General features: G+C 34.0%; 1 protein-coding gene across 1 annotated transcript; it reads right to left on the reverse strand.

Moving 5' to 3' along the window:
• Positions 1-13,995: 13,995 nt before the first annotated feature.
• LOC127728930 (perlucin-like protein) lies at positions 13,996-19,872 on the reverse strand. Its single transcript, XM_052236509.1, has 5 exons — positions 19,833-19,872; positions 19,338-19,432; positions 18,374-18,470; positions 15,132-15,336; positions 13,996-14,074 (listed from the first exon to the last, which is right to left on the reverse strand). The coding sequence occupies exons 1-5, from the start codon at positions 19,870-19,872 to the stop codon at positions 14,020-14,022; spliced, it is 492 nt and encodes a 163-aa protein (XP_052092469.1). The 3' UTR covers positions 13,996-14,019.
• Between the last annotated feature and the right edge of the window lie 413 nt (positions 19,873-20,285).

Below are 20,285 nucleotides of genomic sequence, written 5' to 3' on the forward strand. Positions count from 1 at the left end.
CAGAAGATTAACCAACACCAAGTCCGGACACAAGTGCAGTCAGCATGTCTACTATACATAACTACTGTGCCACATGCAATCAGACAGCACAACCAGAAATATCCATAGACTGTATTGCATGCGGCCAACTGTTTCATTATACATGTGAAAACATTGATCCTGTAAGGATAAGCCAAACTGAAGAAGAACAGTATTCATGTAGGAGCTGCTCTATTATGGACATGGACATGGTTAATATATCAATGAGAAGCAATAACTCAATTATAGATACAGAAGAAACAATACCAAAAGTAAGTCTAGAAGAACAAGGCTCGACAAAGGAATATAGAGAAATGGCCCATATAGTTAAAAACGTGCCAGACAATACATCTAAAGACTGTCCAACTAGAAATGATGTTACGAAGGAAGAAGCAGGAAATGCAAACACAGAAGAATTAGAAATGAACAAAATGGCTACATACAAACAGCCTAACCAAATATTACAGAATGGCAGAAATGATCAAATAGAAAATGTAGATGAGCCAAAAAACATGAAAGCAAAACCGAAAAGGCAATATAAGTGCAAAAATATAAATGAAACTACTCAACAGCTGGAAGATCAATTAGCACAATGCAGAGCAAGACTAGTCATAATGGAAGATACCAATAGAGACTATAGAAATACAATCAATTTACTTAGGATGCAAACAGAAGAAAGCACCATTGACAAAAGTAATTTAAAATCCTATCAACCAAATTGTAACTGTAGCAACAACTCGCAGGAGCAGACTATAAACAAAGTAGATATGATGCTGAACAACTTCAGGCTAGAAATGGAAAATAGAGACCTAAGAATTAAACATCAAATGGAAATGAATGAATTAAGAAATAAACTGCAAATAATGGAACTACAGAAAGAACTAAGAATGTGGCAAAGACCAGGAAGTCATGAATATTATCCTTATAACCAGAATATGGATAATACTAGGAACACAAACCAACACCAAATGAGTGATCAGCATACTGGCGTACAGCTAACAAATCAGCAATCCAGGATTCCTAATCAAGCCAATCCACTATTCATGAATCATTTGGCACCTCCACACTATAGCCAGATACCAACAGAGCAGAGCAGAATAAATCATGGCCATATACAAGCGCCAATGTACCACAATAGCAGAATACAGGCTATACCTGCAAATGGCCAAAGCAGCCACTATTACACTGGCTATAGAGGTATACCAACTGGCAGTATCAACACTAACATGATACAAAATGCACATTTATACAAACAGCAATATAGGATAGCTCCACAACCTATACCACAAAATATAAATTACCACCAAGGATATAGTCAACAACAGACAAACAGAAAGGAACAAAGTCAAAGAAACATCAATAAAAGATTCTATGACCAAAGAACAAACATGCCAGTAATAGCTAAACAAAGTCAGGCAGAAGAAATTGAAAGACAAAATCAACTACAACAACAAACAAATCAGGCTGATAATATCAACCAAGTAGATAAAGAACCAACAGACGAAGCTAGAATGAACATCAATCTAACAAATTCAGCTGCTTTGACTACCGCGAAAAATGATGAAGATAAAACCCATACAGAAGTAAACCATCAAGCAGAAGTCACTTCCAGAACTGGTCTTATAACAACGGCTTCTAGTGGGGACGCCCCGCTGGAAGTGGACTGCCATCAGAAGTTTCCCTCTCAAAGGGGGGCTAATGTTGGTGGTCCTAAGCATCTAAAGGGACTAGTTCAGGCTGACAATCTAGAAACAAAAGAAGATGGGAATAGAAAGAAACCAAATCATTTTTTAGGCAGCTGCCGATCAAACAAGATAAAAGGGAGGATATCATTATAGGTACACTCAATGTACAAAATGTGAAGTCAAACGCTCTCTATATCAAAAACTTGTTAAGGGATGTACAGGTGTTATGCATTCAAGAACACTGGCTCTTCAATGCGGAAAAGAAAATCATAGCTGAAGTTGCTGAAAATAGCGGATACATAGTTAAAAGCGTTGACGATAATGACGACCCTGATTTCAACGTATCAATGAAAAGAGGATATGGTGGAGTAGCCATAATCTGGAAAAAAGAAATTAATGAAAATATAAAGGAACTGATAGACGGTGGAAATAGAATACAAGCCATACATATTCAACAAGGAGACAAACCAATATGTCTTATAAATGTATATATGCCATCAGATAACAAAAATGCAGATATCAAATACAAAGACACTTTGGCTCAAATTGATGAAATGATAGAGAAATATAAAGATACACACGAAATTATAGTATGTGGAGACATGAACGGGTCACTCCATAGAAGCTCTACACCTCATGATAAAATTCTACAAACTTTCTGCAAGGAAAAATGTATAGGAAATACTGAGAAATGCCCATTAAAAGAAACATTTTATCACCAGAATGGTAAATCGAAAGGACAAATTGATTACTTCCTCTTCAAAAGTAACTCGGAAATAATAAATAAAATCAGACAAATTGATGTCCTTGACACTGACCCAGAGAATACCTCGGACCATGTACCTGTTATTCTGACACTGAATAGCCAACTGAAAAAAGTAAGGGAAAAAGCAACAACTATCATAGCAAAACCTAAATAGACTGACTGTGACCATCAAATTTATAAGGAAATCATCAATAAAGATCTACCAAACCTCATGCAAAAATCAAAAGGAATCATTGAGCAAGATATAAGAAATCTAGAAAAATTGCTACATAAAGCCGGAGAAGCGGCAATCCCAAAGTATAGAAGAAAAATCAAAATCAAATCAAAGGGAAAGGCGATATGGAATGAACAAATAGAAAAGGCATCAAAGCAATCAAAAAATGCATATAAAGTATGGAGGCAACATGGAGCACCTCAAGAAAGAAGTAACGAGCTCAAAATCAAAATGACAGCTGCAAAAAGAATACTTCGAAAAGCACAAAGACAAGCTTATGCCTCTCAGAGAGAATCAACAGCGGGAAAAATTATGAAAGCTTCAAATGCAGACACAAAACTTTTTTACAAGCTTATTAACATGCAAAGAAAAACACCACTTACTAACACCAAGATACTGAAACTGAATGAAAAGACTGCAGAAGATGGACCAAGCATAATGAACATTTGGCAAGAACATTTCCAACAACTAGCTACGCCAACATTAGAAGAAAATTTTGACACTGAAAAGCTAGAGCTTGTAGAAATACAAAACAATATAATAGAATCCATAGAAAGGGAAAAAGGTCAAGGCATTGATCATGTCAATGTAAAGGAGGTTGATAAAGCTATAGAAAAACTTAAAGCAGGAAAAGCACCAGATGAGGATGGAATTTCGGCAGAATATGGGATGGATGAGTTAACTCCCTTTATAGTACATTTGCTAAATTTAATTTTAACATATCTGGATGTACCAATCTTCCTAAAGACAGGGATTCTTACACCAATCCTAAAGAAAGAAAAAGACAAAACATTACCATCTAGCTATAGAGGAATAACTGTGACTAAAACCTTTGCAAAAATATTACAAAGTATACTGAAGGATAGAGTTGACTCTGTATTTAATAACATACAAAACCCCTTGCAAAGAGGCTTTACAGAAGGAGTATCATCACTATGCGCAGCTTTCCTCACATCAGAAGCAATCGAAGAAAGTAAGAAATTAAAGATACTGATGATTTTAATAACTCTTGATGCAGAAAAAGCATTTGACAAACTAAACCACGAAATACTATTCAACAAGTTATACCATTATAGAATAAAAGGAAAACTCTGGATACTACTGAGAAACATGTATAAAGGCATGAGCATTAAGGTCAAATGGGAAGGTCAATGTACAGAAGATGTAATGGTGTTACAAGGAATTCAACAAGGTGCAAAACTATCTACAACGCTATATAAATGCTACAACAACGTCATACTGGATAGCATTTTAAAAAGTGGACTTGGAGCATGTATTGGTAATATACAAGTCCCTGCACCCACATGTGCCGATGACATTGCTGTCCTGGCAAATAGTACTGCAGACGCACAAGGAATATTAGACATAGTACAGCACCATACAAGCAGAGATCTAGTTAAAATCAATCCAACTAAATCTGAAGCGGTTTTATATAATGCAAAAGGCTCAAACATAACAACACTGCAATTCGAAGACGATGACATGAATATAACCAATGAAACCAAACATCTAGGTATCAAAAGAAACGAGCAAAACCGGGCAAATATCTCTGAAAGAATAAGAACCGGCAGGGCAACAATATACAGCCTTCTCGGAGCCGGTTTACATGTCAGAAGGGGATTCTCACCCATGGTCGCATACAAGCTATGGAGAACATATGCAGTACCAAGAAGCATCTACGGACTTGAGGTGATGAACTTACTTGCAAAAGAAAAGGATATGCTAGAACTGGCAGAGAGAAAAATCCTCCGACAAATTCAAGGGCTTCCAAATAATACAGCAAATATTGCTGTCTATACCCTGGTAGGAGCAGAACCTATTGCCATCACATTAGACAAAAATCTACTTACCTTCTTCGTGAATATTGTTCGAAATTCAGGAACCATAGAATGTGTAATTCTGCGTCGACAAATAGCATTCTCAGACCAAACAGGAAAAGACTTTATCAACAGAGTGGAAAAAACTCTATCAAAATACAATTTGAAATCTAGTAGTTACTACATAGAAAAACCACTTAAGAAAATCGAATGGAAAAGACTAGTAGGAATAAAGATCAAGGAATACTGGAAAAATGAATGTCACTATGAAAAAATGGAAAAAACATCACTTAAATACATAGAGATACAGAACAATCCATTAAATAAAGCACACAATATATGGAAAAGCGTAAAAAACAATAGTAAAGATGTAAAGGCAGGAGAAATAAAAGCAAGAATAAGTACTCAAACGTACATATTACAAGCCAAAAGAGCTAAGTTCGATCCGAAAGTTAACCCGATATGTACAATCTGTGAACAGGAAAATGAAGATCTGGAACATTTTATTCTACGCTGCAAAGAATTGGAGCAAATAAGATCTAAATATTGCTCAAAAATAGAACAGACAATGGATGAAATCGATACCTCAACATACAAGAAGATCATACAAGAAGGGAATTTACTGCAGCTCATAATGGACTGTACTAGCAAGGACATAAACTGTTACTCAACTGTGTATGAAAGCATTGAAACTCTGGCTAGAAATATGTGCTACGAGATGCACATGCTGCGCACAAAAAGGATTAAAAACTTGAACACAAGTACAGTATAAATAAACTTTTTTGAAATAAAATAGTTCCCAACTTTTCCCTCTTACTATTTTATGACGTATTAGGACCTAAATTAAATAAAAAAATTTGCAACGTTTTAAGATATCCAGTTACCTTTAAAGAATAATGATAAGATCCGAAATAAGGTAACTTTAAACTGTGAAGGTAAACTTATGTATATATGATGAATTGTTCTAAACCCCAACCCTTTTACATAAGTCCTATAAAATAACCTTCTCATTATAAATTCTGATGTACGTATAGCACCTTTAACTAACAATTATAAGAAAGTTTAATTTAAGACCACTTAAATTCTAAATTCTTATTTGTAAATATATCCAGTTCTTACTTAACTTATTCTTACACTTCAGCACATTATGAATATTATTTTAAAAATTTCATGATGACAATCCTATGAATAGTTATAATATTAATTTTTAGTAATTATTATTGCCTAAATTCAGTCATCTGTACATAATTAAATGCTTCCTTATGTTCTAAGGTGTATATAGTTGCTACAATTATACCCTATGGGTAGTGCTCCACAATTAATGGAGGAATATACAAGAAACTGAATGGAAATCACTTTGACGATGACAAGTTAATCCGTTGGACACTAATCCTTTTCTATGGATACTGTTTTTTATATATGCTTTTGTATGATATTTTTGAAGTCAGTTTTAGGTCTTAGGTCTGGTACTGTCCGGACCTTGCTAATAAAGTTTAAAGTATTGGTATTCCGTCTTTGAATTAATATAACACGGAAAACCCCCGGTTTTACTAGACTTAATATTTTCTTTTTCAAGTTTTCTTTTAAATTCCGTACATCGTGTTCTAAACGACTCCTCTTTTTTGGCAATTCGGGATATGAATTTGGTCAGAATAATGTAACATAATAAAGTCTTCATTCGGAGTCAGCCTATTGGATTGACATCACCGTTATTTGAAAGTGAAAATAAAATTCCATACTGAAAGTTATTGTTTGTAATCGCTGTACCAGTCTGTGAATTAGTTCCGCCACCGGAATTGTGTTCTTTACAGTCGTCGGTCATTGCATGTGTTTCGGTAGCCTGGGATCCTGGCTCACTGCTCGACAGTAGACCTATCGACGAAGTATTAGATTGGGTCAGGATGCCAGGCTAGTGTTTCGGGATCTTCGTTTCCGTAACAGATTCTCGTTATTTCTCGTAACAACAGCTTTTGTCACATTTTATTTTTAACAGTCTTAGTTAATAAAACATCAATTTTGATTCCAAATATTATATTAATTAAAGTTCAAACTTATCAACAATTAATGTGAAAACAATACCATTCATATATTCATACATTTATACATTTAAATACACAACAAAGTCCAGTGTAAATGTTTTTTTGTTCACTACGTGTTTCCGTATACTACACTTCAATTCGACAACCGAATCTTATCTCCTTGGATTTCTAACTTACCTTTAGATCTTATTTGAATTACCTAATACATGTGATAATTGATTATTAACCTTAAAATGAACAAAATCACATGAAAGGATTAAAATAAGAAATTGAATGTAAAAAAATAAATAGACAATAGACAACGACAACGGATTAAACCGGATAGATCTTTATTCTCATTAACTAAATAACATTGTTACAGAGATGATAATATACACAAAGTACAGTGTACGTATTTTATAAACATGTAATTAAAGTACATTCATGCATTTGTAACCTTTTAAGATTAAACAATGTCTGAATAACAAATTTTTAAAATGAAATAAATTGATGGAAAAGTTACTATGATATGACACCAGGAATAAAAGGAAGAAAAATTATCGCTGTGACCATAGATGTATATACATCTATGCTGTGACGCTACGTCCACTGATTTCTATGGATAGATAAATAAATTAACTTTCAGTGACAAAAACTGCGTATATATACAGGGCGATATCATGTTAAAGTATATATTATTAGTTACATAGTGTGCTAGTGACCTAATACGATTTATATGGGGTCAGTAAATTCCATATGGGGTGGGAGCGAAGTTCGAATCCCCATATGGAATTTACTGACCCCATATATATCGTATTAGGTAATTGGCACACTATGTAACGAATTTATCTTACCGACTATCTTAACATGTGGTATTAAGACTAGTGGCCTATCAAAGTGATCAAGTCTTCAATACCGTTGGTATTAAGAACCTTAATTCTTCCATTGGTATATACAAAAACAAATGCCAACAATAACAATTTGTCAGCTTTAAATGTGTTATATGAATTTATTTCAATCGTTCATCATCAATTTCTTCGTCTGTTGAAACCTTTAAGATTTTCCCTCAACACCGTGTTGTTTTTATAAAGGGACGTAACACCACTACTAGCCGTGTATTGAAATGAGCCCCGCCTACTAACCCAATATGGAATATACCCGGTCTCCAAGCGGTTGCTTTTAACCAATCATATTCCTAGGAATGTATAGGAGGTAAGATAAATATATATATGTGATCATGAATGTCAACGTATATTTGTTCCTCCTAACCGAAGTTCCTTTGGAAACGTTGTTATGAACAATGCTGTAATATATGACCCTGTTGGGACACATATTCTTTATCCTTAATTCAGTCAGGAACAAATACTACATAATATTTCTTCCAGTGGATATAATATTACAGAATATTCATTCCATTCGGAACTTGTATCATAAAGGAACTTTTTTTCCAAGACAATGTACATATGGACCCTCCTGCGGGATTTTCATAACACTGAACCTCTAACGAGCTAGTTCACCAATCTAATATCTCACAGGAAAAGACGTCACAATACCAAACGCAATCATTCAGACTCCGGCCCGACCCGTCTTTGCCTACTATTAAATGCCGTGTGCAAATCGAAGTAGCAACAAACAGTAAACTAAATTTTAGGTTTGAGCCTCACGATGCAGGCAGACCAATTCGATTTCAAAAAAGTGTTAGATAATTCATGTTATTCGGATGGTACTATCGTAGAATAACGCTCAATGAGCGGCGGCACCGACAAAATGATGGTAAGATATGGATACTAAAGTCTAGGCTTTACTTTCCTTCGTCAGATACGGTTAAGACCAAAATATCGTGTTTAAAATCAAACCATCTAAGATAAACTTTTGTCTTATGGAGAATGGTAAATTGTATTAAAAGTTCCAATATAAACTTGTGACTAAATTGTATCGAAACATTCCAGATTAGCCTGCATATGGAGTATACATCTCCGAGTTGTTACAATATTCAATAGCTTGCGTTTTTTATTGTGATTTCTTTGATATAGGATTGGTGCTTACAGGAAAGCCATTGCATCAAGCCTTTCAAACCCGGTCAAGTTGAGGTTATACATTCGAAAGTGTTTAGGATGCTATCATGATTTAGTTGACTATCGTTCTCACAGATGAATACTGATATGATCGAATTGTGGCAAGCACAATCCCGTCTTCTTTTCTCCAATTGTGACATAACCGAATGAGACTTATCAACGGTGTTTTACTTGAAATGACCAACACGACGGGTATCACTAGTGGAACAGAAACTATTTACCATTACGAAGCAATTGAGTTCATCCTTGGTTTTTTTATGGGGTTCACTCGTATTGCCCATGATTTAGTTTACTGTGTATATATAGTAATATTTTGAGATTAAAAACTAGATTATTTCTTAATAGAGAGGCGAACGATACCAAAGGGACATACAAACTCATAAGTCGAAAATAAACTGACAGCGCCATGCCTAAAAAAGAAAAAAGACCAACAGACAAACAATAGTACACACAACACAACATAGAAAACTAAAGACTGAGCAACACGAACCCCATCAAAACTTGGGGTGATCTCAGGTGCTCCGGAAGGGTAAGCAGATCCTGCTCGACATGTTACACCCGTCGTGTTGCTCATGTTAGTACAAACCCGGTAATAAGTCTACTTCGGTAGGTCACATTCGTGGAAAAGAGGACAGGATCATTGTAGTTACGACATTTGGAACATATCCGCTATCATCTATCATATTAAAGTAAATATCTTAGATGAACACCCACGTATATATATATAAATATATACTCTAAATATCAGCACAACAATGTTAAATCTGCAAATTGGCGGAAGCAAATTTTTGTTCTTCCCTCGCTAGGATTCGAACTCGTGCTATTGGGATATCGTGACAACACGCTTGCACTGTGTCAAGCGCTCTAGACCACTCGGCCACCTAGACTGAACTAAAATTTCAGCTTACGGTGGCCTATTGTTACCTTTCCTCGTCAGTAGAATCTAGAGTTGTAACATATATATATATAATTATGCTTGATCTTTGTAATTGCTTTTTTAGGGGCCGTGGTATTGTTTGTTTTTATTTGACTTGCGATTTTGATGCCCCGTTTGGCATCTTTTCTCTCTTTTCACAAGTAAGAATATTAGTATGACGTCATTGAAAATGATTTCTAAATGTAGAAAGAAGACGTGATTTCATATCAGCTGGTTATTACAGTAAAAAATTGAAAACAACACGTTAAATAATTTCATGCGTCCGAAGCGCATTTCTGGATTTACCTTCATCAGGAACGCTCAAAGCCAAACATTTGAAATCCGAGGATGTATAAGTACCGAAACCGTTGAAGAGCTATATGACAAAAATACCTAAAATAAATATCCAAATTCATCTAAAGTCAACTTTGCATAGGGGGTTGAAACCTTAGTTTCTTAATAATTTCAAAATTTAAAAACGGACAATTTTAGAAAAGTTTGTTAAATCATGTCAGTACCGAAGTACTGACTACTGAGCTGATGATACCCTCGGGGACTGATAGTCCACCAGCAGAGGTATCGACCCAGTGATATAAAAAATTGAAAACAACACTTTTTACAATTTCATGCGTCCGAAGCGCTTTTCTGGATTTACCTCCATCAGGAACGCTCAAAGCCAAACATTTGAAATCCGAGGATGTATAGGTACCGAAACCGTTGAAGAGCTATATGACAAAAAATACCTAAAATAAATATCCAAATTCTTCTAAAGTCAACTTTGCCTGAGGGAGTTGAAACCTTAGTTTCTAAATAATTTCAAAATTTAAAAACGGACAATTTTAGAAAAGTTTGTTAAATCATGTCAGTACCGAAGTACTGACTACTGAGTTGATTCCGAGTAACTTGAGACATTCATTGATTCAGTTTAATGTTGTTTATTTTGTTTGTTTGTTGTTATACATTGTAGAGTTTAGTGCTTTAACTCAAATGAATTTCAATGTGTGTTCATTTGTGCATCCTCTGTAAGCCCAGTGTTTCATGACTAAAAAGATAGAGGGTTGAAATATGAAATAAAAATACCAAGCAAGTTAATCTCGCCACATATTTTTGGGTCTGTCCCAAGTCATGAACCTCAACAGTGAATGTTTCGGGTCTTGTCTTAATGTGTTAATGTGTTATTTTGATATTTTAATTATTGTTCATGGGAGACCTTTCATACGAAAATAAGTATGGTTAATTTTAACAAAAATGTCTTAGTCTCGGGTCAATTTAGACCTTGTCAAATTGTCATCATTTACTAATAGTAAATTTGATCGATTTGGGTTAACGGAATAACACACGGCTATATTTTATATCATTGGAAAGAGGAGAACAAGCCTCGTCGAAATATTGATGTCGTCGTTGTCTACACGATTTTCTTAAATTTGGGTCAAAGGTCAAACCTAAAATTTCAAGGAAAACGTAGAGTCACGTTTAGACAGCTGGCCACCCCTACATATTTGCGTTTATAGCAAAAAAAAAAATCGAATAATTCAAAGGATTATAACATAGTTTCTATATTTAGCACTAATTTGATAATTTTATTGCCAAATATGGTTCGAGATTGACATTTGTATTTATAGGGTGCACATTTACAATTTTCAATCAGCTGTTAAATAACAGTGACCTTAACCCTACTAAAAGTTCCAAAATCGGAATTTTTACATAAGATTCGATACAAGTGATCTTTATAGATGTTATTTTAGATATTAACATTAATTTTTTATAAGTTGCCCTCCCAAAATGTAATATTTTCCATCTTTTGATAGAAGGTGTTCGTCATGATTTTCTGGGTAAATATCCAATTTCCTTTGGTGAACGTGGAAGCACATCAAATAGTACTTAGTTCCAAAACTGATGAATATTAACGCAGAATTGATTGAATAAGCAGGTCTGAGTATATATTTGCTTTACAGAAATAAAAAAAAAAAAAAACTGCTAACGGTGAAAAAGGGGGAGGGTTTATGTTACAAGTTTTGAAAACAAAACGAGAATTAGAAACAGCAGGCTAATCACTCCATCTTACACACTTATAGCAAGTGTAATGTATTCGACTTATCGAACATAAATTGGCCTATTGACATGAAGCTAGTTTTTACGGTAATGATGTTTATGATCATACTTTTCTCAGACTATTGATGACGTCCTTTCATAAGTTATTGTAAGGGAACACCCATTTGATTTCAAAAACAGGGAGGGAATGAGGATTTTGAAAATGAATTACTTGGCTTGGTATGAACTGAAATAATTGACTTTGCACAAGACAGGATGAGAATGAACACTCTTCAACATGAAATGCAGGATAGTTGTGAAAATAAATTTTCGCGCCGCCAGCCCCATCCCTTTCTTCAGATTATAAAATGTTCTACCCTAACGGCGAGTACTATTATATCGGTACTTTGTGTTTTTTGTCTTCATGTTAGTTGTTTTTGTACTTCATGTCGATTTGATAAGTCAAGCCATTTCAAACTGTTTTTTCAGCAGATTTTTCTTATGCTGTGTTGTTATACCATTGTCCAGGTCAGGGGAGGGTTGAAGGATCACAAACATGTTTAACCCCTCTAAATTCTGTATATGTCTGTCCAAAATCAGGAGCCTGCAATTAAGTGGTTGTCGTTGGTTGCTGTCTGTTGTATCTTGCTTTTTGTTGTTGCACGAATGGTGGTATATTTTTGTTGTCGTTCCCACCGAGAGGGATTTAGGTCGAAAACATCATACAAGACTTTTGATGTGCCATATTCCGGGTGTGAAACAAAACCGACCGATTTGATTCTTATACTACAATTATAACAAAATATTTATTCAATAAAAAGTTTAAAGTTTTGAAAAACAGATACAAAACAGATTTCTCCGAACAAAGTGACAATCTACAAAGTTAGCTGGCTATTCACAACAAATAAATCAACCACACAACAAGCAAAAAAGACAAATGTTTTGAGTGACCTCTGTCCTTGTAATGGTGTAAGCAATAAAATGATTAATGGCACGAGATAATCCGTGTTTAATCAATACCAAAATGTTGACTTAATTTGTGTTTTTAATTGCTAATTTCTTCAAAACGATTTTTATTTCAGGCATACAATTTGGCACACACATGCACTGTGTCTTATTGCTTAAATCAGAGTAAAAAATATGTTGATGATACACGTAATAATTTTGCTTTCGATGAAAATAGGGTAAATTTCGGGTAAAATTTTACTCTTACTAAAATGCTGAAATATTTATATCAAAATCACTTAAGTACTTTCCGATTTCGTTATATATAACTATATTATAGGTACTGTTTTCGTTATATATAACTATATTATAGGTACTGTTTTAACTTCCAACAAAGAACGCAATAATTTTATTTTTCATGTTAAAGACGACAATCATGATTGTAAAATATAATGATTTTCCTATAATGTGCAAAAAAATCAGCCGTGTGTTATCCGTTAACTTAAACTCGTTAACTAGAGGACTTTTTGGACATTGGGCACCCTGCTATAAAGGCAAACTCAAAGTATTTCATTCAATACTAGAAATTGAGAGCAATGCTGATAGCTTGCTGTTCGGTGTGAGCCAAGGCTCCGTGTTGAAGACCGTACTTTGACCTATAATTGTTAACTTTTTATACATTGTGACTTGGATGGAGAGTTTCTCATTGGCACTCATACCACATCTTCTTATTTATATTGACAATAATAAACATGGTTCCAAACAATGGCAGTAAAAAATTAAAAACAACACGTTTAATAATTGCATGCGTCCGAAGCGCTTTTCTGGATCTACCTTCATTAGGAACGCTCAAAGCCAAACATTTGAAATCCGAGGGATGTATAAGTACCGAAACAGTTGAAGAGCTATATGACAAAAATACTTAAAACAAATAGCCAAATCCATCTATGGTCAACTTTGCCTGAGGGAGTTGAAACCTTAGTTTCTTTATAATTTCAAAATTTATAAACGGGCAATTTTAGAAAGGTTTGTTATAAATCATGTCAGTACCGAAGTACTGACTACTGAGCTGATGATACCCTCGGGGACTGATAGTCCACCAGCAGAGGTATCGACCCAGTGATGTAAAAAATTAAAAACAACAAGTTTAATAATTGCATTCGTCCGAAGCGCTTTTCTGGATTTACCTTCACCAGGAACGCTCAAAGCCAAACATTTGAAATCCGAGGGATGTATTAGTACCGAAACAGTTGAAGAGCTATATGACAAAAATACCTAAAACAAATAGCCAAATCCATCTAAGGTCAACTTTGCCTGAGGGAGTTGAAACCTTAGTTTCTTTATAATTTCAAAATTTATAATTTAGTAATAGTTTTAGGTTCAAATACGGTTTCAATATAGGAAAATTAGATAAGAGAGGAGAACGACAAAAGGGACTACAAACTCATTAGTAAACCTTGGTGACAAAATATCCAATACAAAGCAAGTCAATAAACATAGATGTTACCATCTAATTATAAACATAGCCATTTAATCATTTTTTGCCAGCTGAACCCATTTCTGGGTTTAATGGTCCTCCATTGTTATATCTGAAAAGAGAGAAGACAAAGATTGTTCTTATTTATTGTTTTGTTAGACTGTTGTTTTCTCATACGAACATCGTCTTCAATGAGAACCTTGGCTACGGGTATTTTAGACCTTTTCATTTGCTTCAATATCTATAGTCATTTGTTTCACATGGTGGAGGTTGGCTCCATAAAATAGACTAATTCCATCGCTTTCCAATAAAAAAAACGGATGTGGTTTTTAAAATAATTGTAAATAGTTTTAGTTTGTAAAAAGATGTATCAGCTTTGTTGAGTGTTTAAAATTTGATGAAAAATGTCAACTATTGCTCTTTAGTGTGTCATAAAATGATAAATTTAAAACTGTTACGTAGGGAATAAAATAACACAATAACGTAGGGGATAAAATAACACAATAGGTTGACATTTTTGTTTTCTGTTCCGTTCTGTTTGAGATTAAGGGAGTATAGAAGACCTAAGGGAGTTTACTCTTTGAAAATCAGTTGAACGTTTTAATAACATACTATTAGTAAAGATTTATCAAGCTTCTCAATGATCAAAATTAGTGTTTGTCAAACTGCTATATATCATATGAAATTATTTCTGTAAATTGTGTGGTTCAAATTTATGTATTATATATTTGTGAACAGGTTAAAGTAAATATTTTTTCAAAGTTTTCTGAAAAATAAACGATCCAAATTTATTTTAGTCAAAATGATGGGTAACCCCTGAGGGTTGCATTTTTATTTCATACTTACTTTATGTTCGCATGGTTTGTCATATTGAAATCTATTCCAAGATAATTTTTTTTAGATTAAAAGACTTATGTTACCATTTAAAAATTATTTCCTAATGATGAAATTTAAATGTCGAAACAAATAAGTTTACCTTGCTTTAGAAAAATATTTAAAATCTCTGTCATTCTAATGTTGACTAAGAGCAGATTTTTTTAAAACAATCCTCATTATGGTTTAAATCATTTGGTTCACTAGGATTCCATTCAGTGTATGTAAAGTTCTTATACCATTTTAAAATTTTACCATGATGAAAGTTCGACATTGAACGAAAGAAATATGATTACCTTGTTTCACAAATATAGTTTTGTTTGATCGAACAATCTATGTCATTCCAATGTTGACTTCGTGCTTGAAATAAATGTAAACAATCCTCATTATGGTTTAAATCATTTGGTTCATTAGGACTCCAGTCAGTGTAGGTAAAATCTTTGCCACTGGTCATCCATTTCCAATGTCCTTCAACTTCATCTTTTCCTCCTAACCAAAAACCTGTTCATAACAAATGTTAAAATATTTTCTCCAATTTCACAATGCATTAAAATGTTCATGTATGTTTAGTTGTAAGATTTAAGCAAGAGAATTAAATAAAACAATCAAAACGGTTATATGATTAAATGATTTCGGGGTATGTCAATGAAACAGCAGCCCAATGAGACAACACCAAATATAGTGTCTGTCTGTCTGTCTGTCTGTGTCTCTGTCTGTACATATATTCATGATTGTATGGCCATTTTGATCTAAACATTTATCCAACATTTGTTTGAAATGTATTCATCAATAAATGCCCGACGGAGTGTTTGTTCGAGCCTTTCGAGACGTATGAATACGGAACCATGTCCGGTTGAATAAGAACGGTTAGTTCGGTGCCAAATGTCGGGAGCAGTCCGTTAAGAACGTCTTGCTAGGGAACATTTGTGTCCATATTGAACGAACCCTATTTTCCAGTGGCAGCCCACATGCCCCATCTTTCATTCTGATCGGCCGACGTTGCATAACCTCCACTTAACGGATTTATGTTTCATGTATTCATGTAAATATAAAAAAAAGAAGATGTGGTATGATTGCCAATGAGACAACTCTCCACAAGAGACCAAATGTCACAGAAATTAACAATTATAGGTCACCGTACGGCATTCAGCAATGAACAAAGTCCATACCGCATAGTCAGCTATAAAAGGCCCCGAAATGACAAAGGAAAAACAATTCAAACGAGAAAACTAACGGCTTAATTTATGTACAAAATGATGAACGAAAAACAAATATACTACACAGCAACAAACGACAACTACTGAATTACAGGCTCTTGACTTGGGACAGGCACATACAGAATGTGGCGGAGTTAAACTAGTTTGAAGGCGCCAACCATCCCTCTAACCTGGGACAGTGGTGTAATAGTACAACATAAGAACAAACTATAAAAGTTTTCTTGTCGAGCACTAACCACTGATCGTTTAGCCAATGGAAATCAATCAATATTTGACTGTTTGAGAGTAACTGTTCTGAGAGGTCGTCTGTTTAGTTCTTCTGTGGTGGATTAATAGCAAACACGTCCTGGTTGTATGTTGATGTTGAATCCGATGCCCGCTGCAGGTATAAGGATACTTACAATAATTATTTGAGGGCCGGAAGGTAACATATTGCTAGGCGAAAAGTCTGCCTATTTTCAACAAACCCTTTTATTCGCTGGCAATTCAAATTTCCAATTTGTCAACTCGGTCTTCCACGTTGCATTACTTACTGATTAACAATTGCTTTATGTTTTCATGTATTTTTTTGTCAATTATTAGCCACTTGACGTTAGCATACAGCAATACGAATTAGCCTATAATTGTTTTAAAATAGCAGTAGACAATTACAAATTTGATATTTGGTTTTATTCTAAGCATACTGTCCCTATAAATAGCAATTTGATAAAATGATTGATTTCAAGTTGCATGCAATTATGATATATATATATGTAGGACTCGGAACCGCGATGGTACTCCGAACCGCGATGGTCACGCTGAAGTGCGATGGTCCACGCTGAAGTGCGATGGTTAACACGCTGAAGTGCGATGGTGGCATTGTGACGTTAACTTTGTTGATAGCTACGCTGAAGTTTTTTGTCTGAGTCAGACATTTTTTTCACGCAAAGCGCTAACATTTTTTTAGTTTTTCGACGCTTTCAATCAAAATAATTATATTAAAATTTAACACTATAAGGTATTAGGAAAATCTGGATTCAGAATATTTTTTTTTGTCAGTCGTTCCCTAAGATTTGACAACAGTAGTTGCTAGCCTCGCATTTGGAAGACGTTTTAATTTCTGCTCAGGTCAAACCAAAGACTTTAAATTTTGATTTTTTTAATCTAATCTTTAAATTTGCCAATGCTCCGATTAGCACGCAATATTATGGGTTCAGAAAATAGTGTGTTCAAGGGCGAAATCAAAAAAAGATTCAGTGTGTAGGTCTATATAATAGTACTAAGCAGGGTCCATCTCATTTTATCAAATATTATGACACAACTTAGAAATTGCTCACAACAATTATTCATCCATTTATATATACCTGATGTCGGAACAGTGTCCACGAAGTAAAAAAAACCGCCAAGTACATTTATGCTTGACTAATAGCAAGACTTGTCAATTATTCTACGAAAAACTTAGCTGAGGATGATAAATTGGGAAGTACACGTAGGGACCAGTCATATTAATTTCGGCCTAACATGTTGTAGACAATTAACACTGTAACCACAATAAAATAAGACTAGAGCGACGGTGTTCTTACAAATCAGGATTTATCTCGGAAATAAAACAACATTATACTTGATATAACAAAAACATTGCTAATACTAGCAATTCAGGTTTTTTTTTATTGAATTGTCCACATAAAATCACGTGACGCTTACTTAAAGATAAATCAAAATTAATATTTAGACCAATATACTTTATGTATCTTGCAAAAAGTTTGAGGCATAATTCCTAACACTGGTAAGCCCATTTGCTGACAAAGTTCATCTTTCAGCCGCTTTGCGCCCTATGATTTGCCTCCACATGTAATGCTCAAAACTGTCCGGGACTTGAAACGTTCGTTACTTTCCTTTTCCCTTCCTTTCCTCTGTTAGCATGAAACCTTCATCTACAAAACCCTATCCTCCTGCCTGCGAATCCATTTTGTATTTGAAAACGTCACAATATTCAAATGTCATACTAAACCATCGCACCTCAGCGAAAGGACCATCGTACATGTACTTCGGCGTGGACCATCGCACTTCAGCGTCCCCATCGCACCTCCGACTCCTACATATATGAAAACAATTGTTAGCAATTTGGTCGAATTGCCCTAAGAGTCAATTGTTGGCAATTTGGTCGAATTGCCCTACGTAAAGACTCAGTGATACCAATTAAGTACAAATCATGATATAATTGATTCCAATTGATTCCAATTGGAACAATAAGTTCATTTATTTCTCAATTATTACTCAATTAAGCGTTTACAATTCATCAAATGTTTACGCTATGTGTTAAATATTAACAAATATACAACCTCTATGCGTTGGTAGCGTGACAGTTTCTAAATAATCGGACTCGTCTTTAGTTTCTACTTCAGCTAAGTAACCACCTTCAAATTCTTGGCAAATATCCTGAAAACAAACACCAAATATCTCGGACGTTTCGTAGAAATAAATCATGGGCAAATAAAATATCATATCCATTGGTGGAGGATTTGAATAGTAACAGTCCTATTACAAAAGCCTTGCATGTATTATATACAACTCAACTTGATTTTTATTATTTTTACAATCATCATTTATGCAATTTACATTTTTTAATTTAACTTATTAAAAAAGGACCTCTGAAATTTGAAATTTTTCACGTGTTTAACTTTAAAAATAAGGATTTGAGAAAAATACGGGAAACCCATACATATATTTGGCATTTTAACGAAAATTCGCAGTAAAAGTTATTTTCTCTATAATGTAAAATATTATGATCAAAACCAAAATATTTGCTGAAATAAGTTATTGTTTATAATTAGTGTTTTTCTGTTTTCCAACAAATATCTAAGGGCAGGCATATTTTGACATGACATGATTTTAACTCTTAAATAATTCTAGTCATTTTCGACACTTAGATTAAGTTTTTTCATAGACAGTTTAGTGTGCTTTACTCTCAGATCTTTACTTAGTGTCTTTTTGGTGTGGGGATGTATAAGTACCCTTCCACGTCCACTCTGTGTTTTTGTTAGATGTATTTCTATTTGTATTCATCTGATGAGTTAAGCCTTTTTCAACTGATTTTCATAGTTTGTTCTTATGTTGTACTGTTACACCACTGTCCCAGGTTAGGGGAGGGTTGGCGCCTTCAAACTTAAAAAAAGATATTGACAGTAAATAAAATCAAACCAAATAGAACTGTCAAAATATCAAGCTTCAACTTTTTCTTAGAGTATTTAGATTAAGCACTATTACATCTCATATAAAACTTCTTTACACATAATTTATACATACTCTTGCTGTTGACCAGTCGAGTTCATCGGTACTGATATAATAACACGAAGGTCCATGATGAAGCCATTTTGCAGGACAAGCAGCAAGTGATCCACCTATAAGGAAGAAAGATGTTGATTTTATACTTTTGCGTAAATAATAAGAAGATGAAATGTTTTTGATAAAATGATGAGGGTGGTTTTTAACGACCTTGACTACCCATGAGGGTCTTGTACGGTCGGTAATCTTGATAAAATGTAAATAGAAAATGACTGATAATTTACTGAAAAGTTAATAATGAATTTTATAATAAAAGATGAAATTAAAGTTACTAGTAGATAACTCTAGATATGATATCATAATTTAGTTAACTAATTTGCAGAAATATGTTAAGAAAAACTACAAACTTCTACCAGAACCTTCAATCAATCGATCAAAGGCAAATTGCAAATTGCAAACTTCCTCTTTTGTTTAACGTGACTGCTTTTTGAATCTTACAAAAAATAATTTATTTACTGATATTTTTAGTGACATATAACCATTCATAAGAATTCATTCTTACCAAGGAGTCCTAAAATTATTGTTAAATACAACATATCGAATTAGTCTGTTTCCAATGAAAATTCCGTTCCTATAATGTCAACGGTCATGCTTTATCTTTAAATAATTATAATATAAATTTCTTGCCCTACTTTTATATTGGTAATCGTACTTACCAGTCTTAGCTCAAGCATTCAGTTTTCTTCAATTTTTGAAACGAATATTTAAATGATTATTTGAAGAACATGGCAAACTGCATAATTCATTTCTCACTATGGACATTTTCAAAAAGTCCTTTAGTCTATACTAAAATTTACAGTATTATACTTCCAGATGTTTTCCAGATACAAATTAAATCATTCAATGCAAAATTTCAAAAAGACATGTAATCTTTTCAATAGGACTGATGTGAACATTTTGATATAATTA

Source organism: Mytilus californianus, unplaced genomic scaffold, assembly GCF_021869535.1.
Source record: "Mytilus californianus isolate M0D057914Y unplaced genomic scaffold, xbMytCali1.0.p SCAF_2, whole genome shotgun sequence".
In the NCBI taxonomy this organism is placed as follows: Eukaryota; Metazoa; Mollusca; class Bivalvia; order Mytilida; family Mytilidae; genus Mytilus; species Mytilus californianus.

Coding starts and splice junctions, on each gene's coding strand:
- LOC127728930 (XM_052236509.1), bottom strand. CDS start 19,872: ATGAATTCTTATGAATGGTTATATGTCACTAAAAATATCA. Junction 19,433..19,832: donor ATATGTCACTAAAAATATCA/GTAAATAAATTA, acceptor TCTTCCTTATAG/GTGGATCACTTGCTGCTTGT. Junction 14,075..15,131: donor AACTATATTTGTGAAACAAG/GTAATCATATTT, acceptor CTCTCTTTTCAG/ATATAACAATGGAGGACCAT.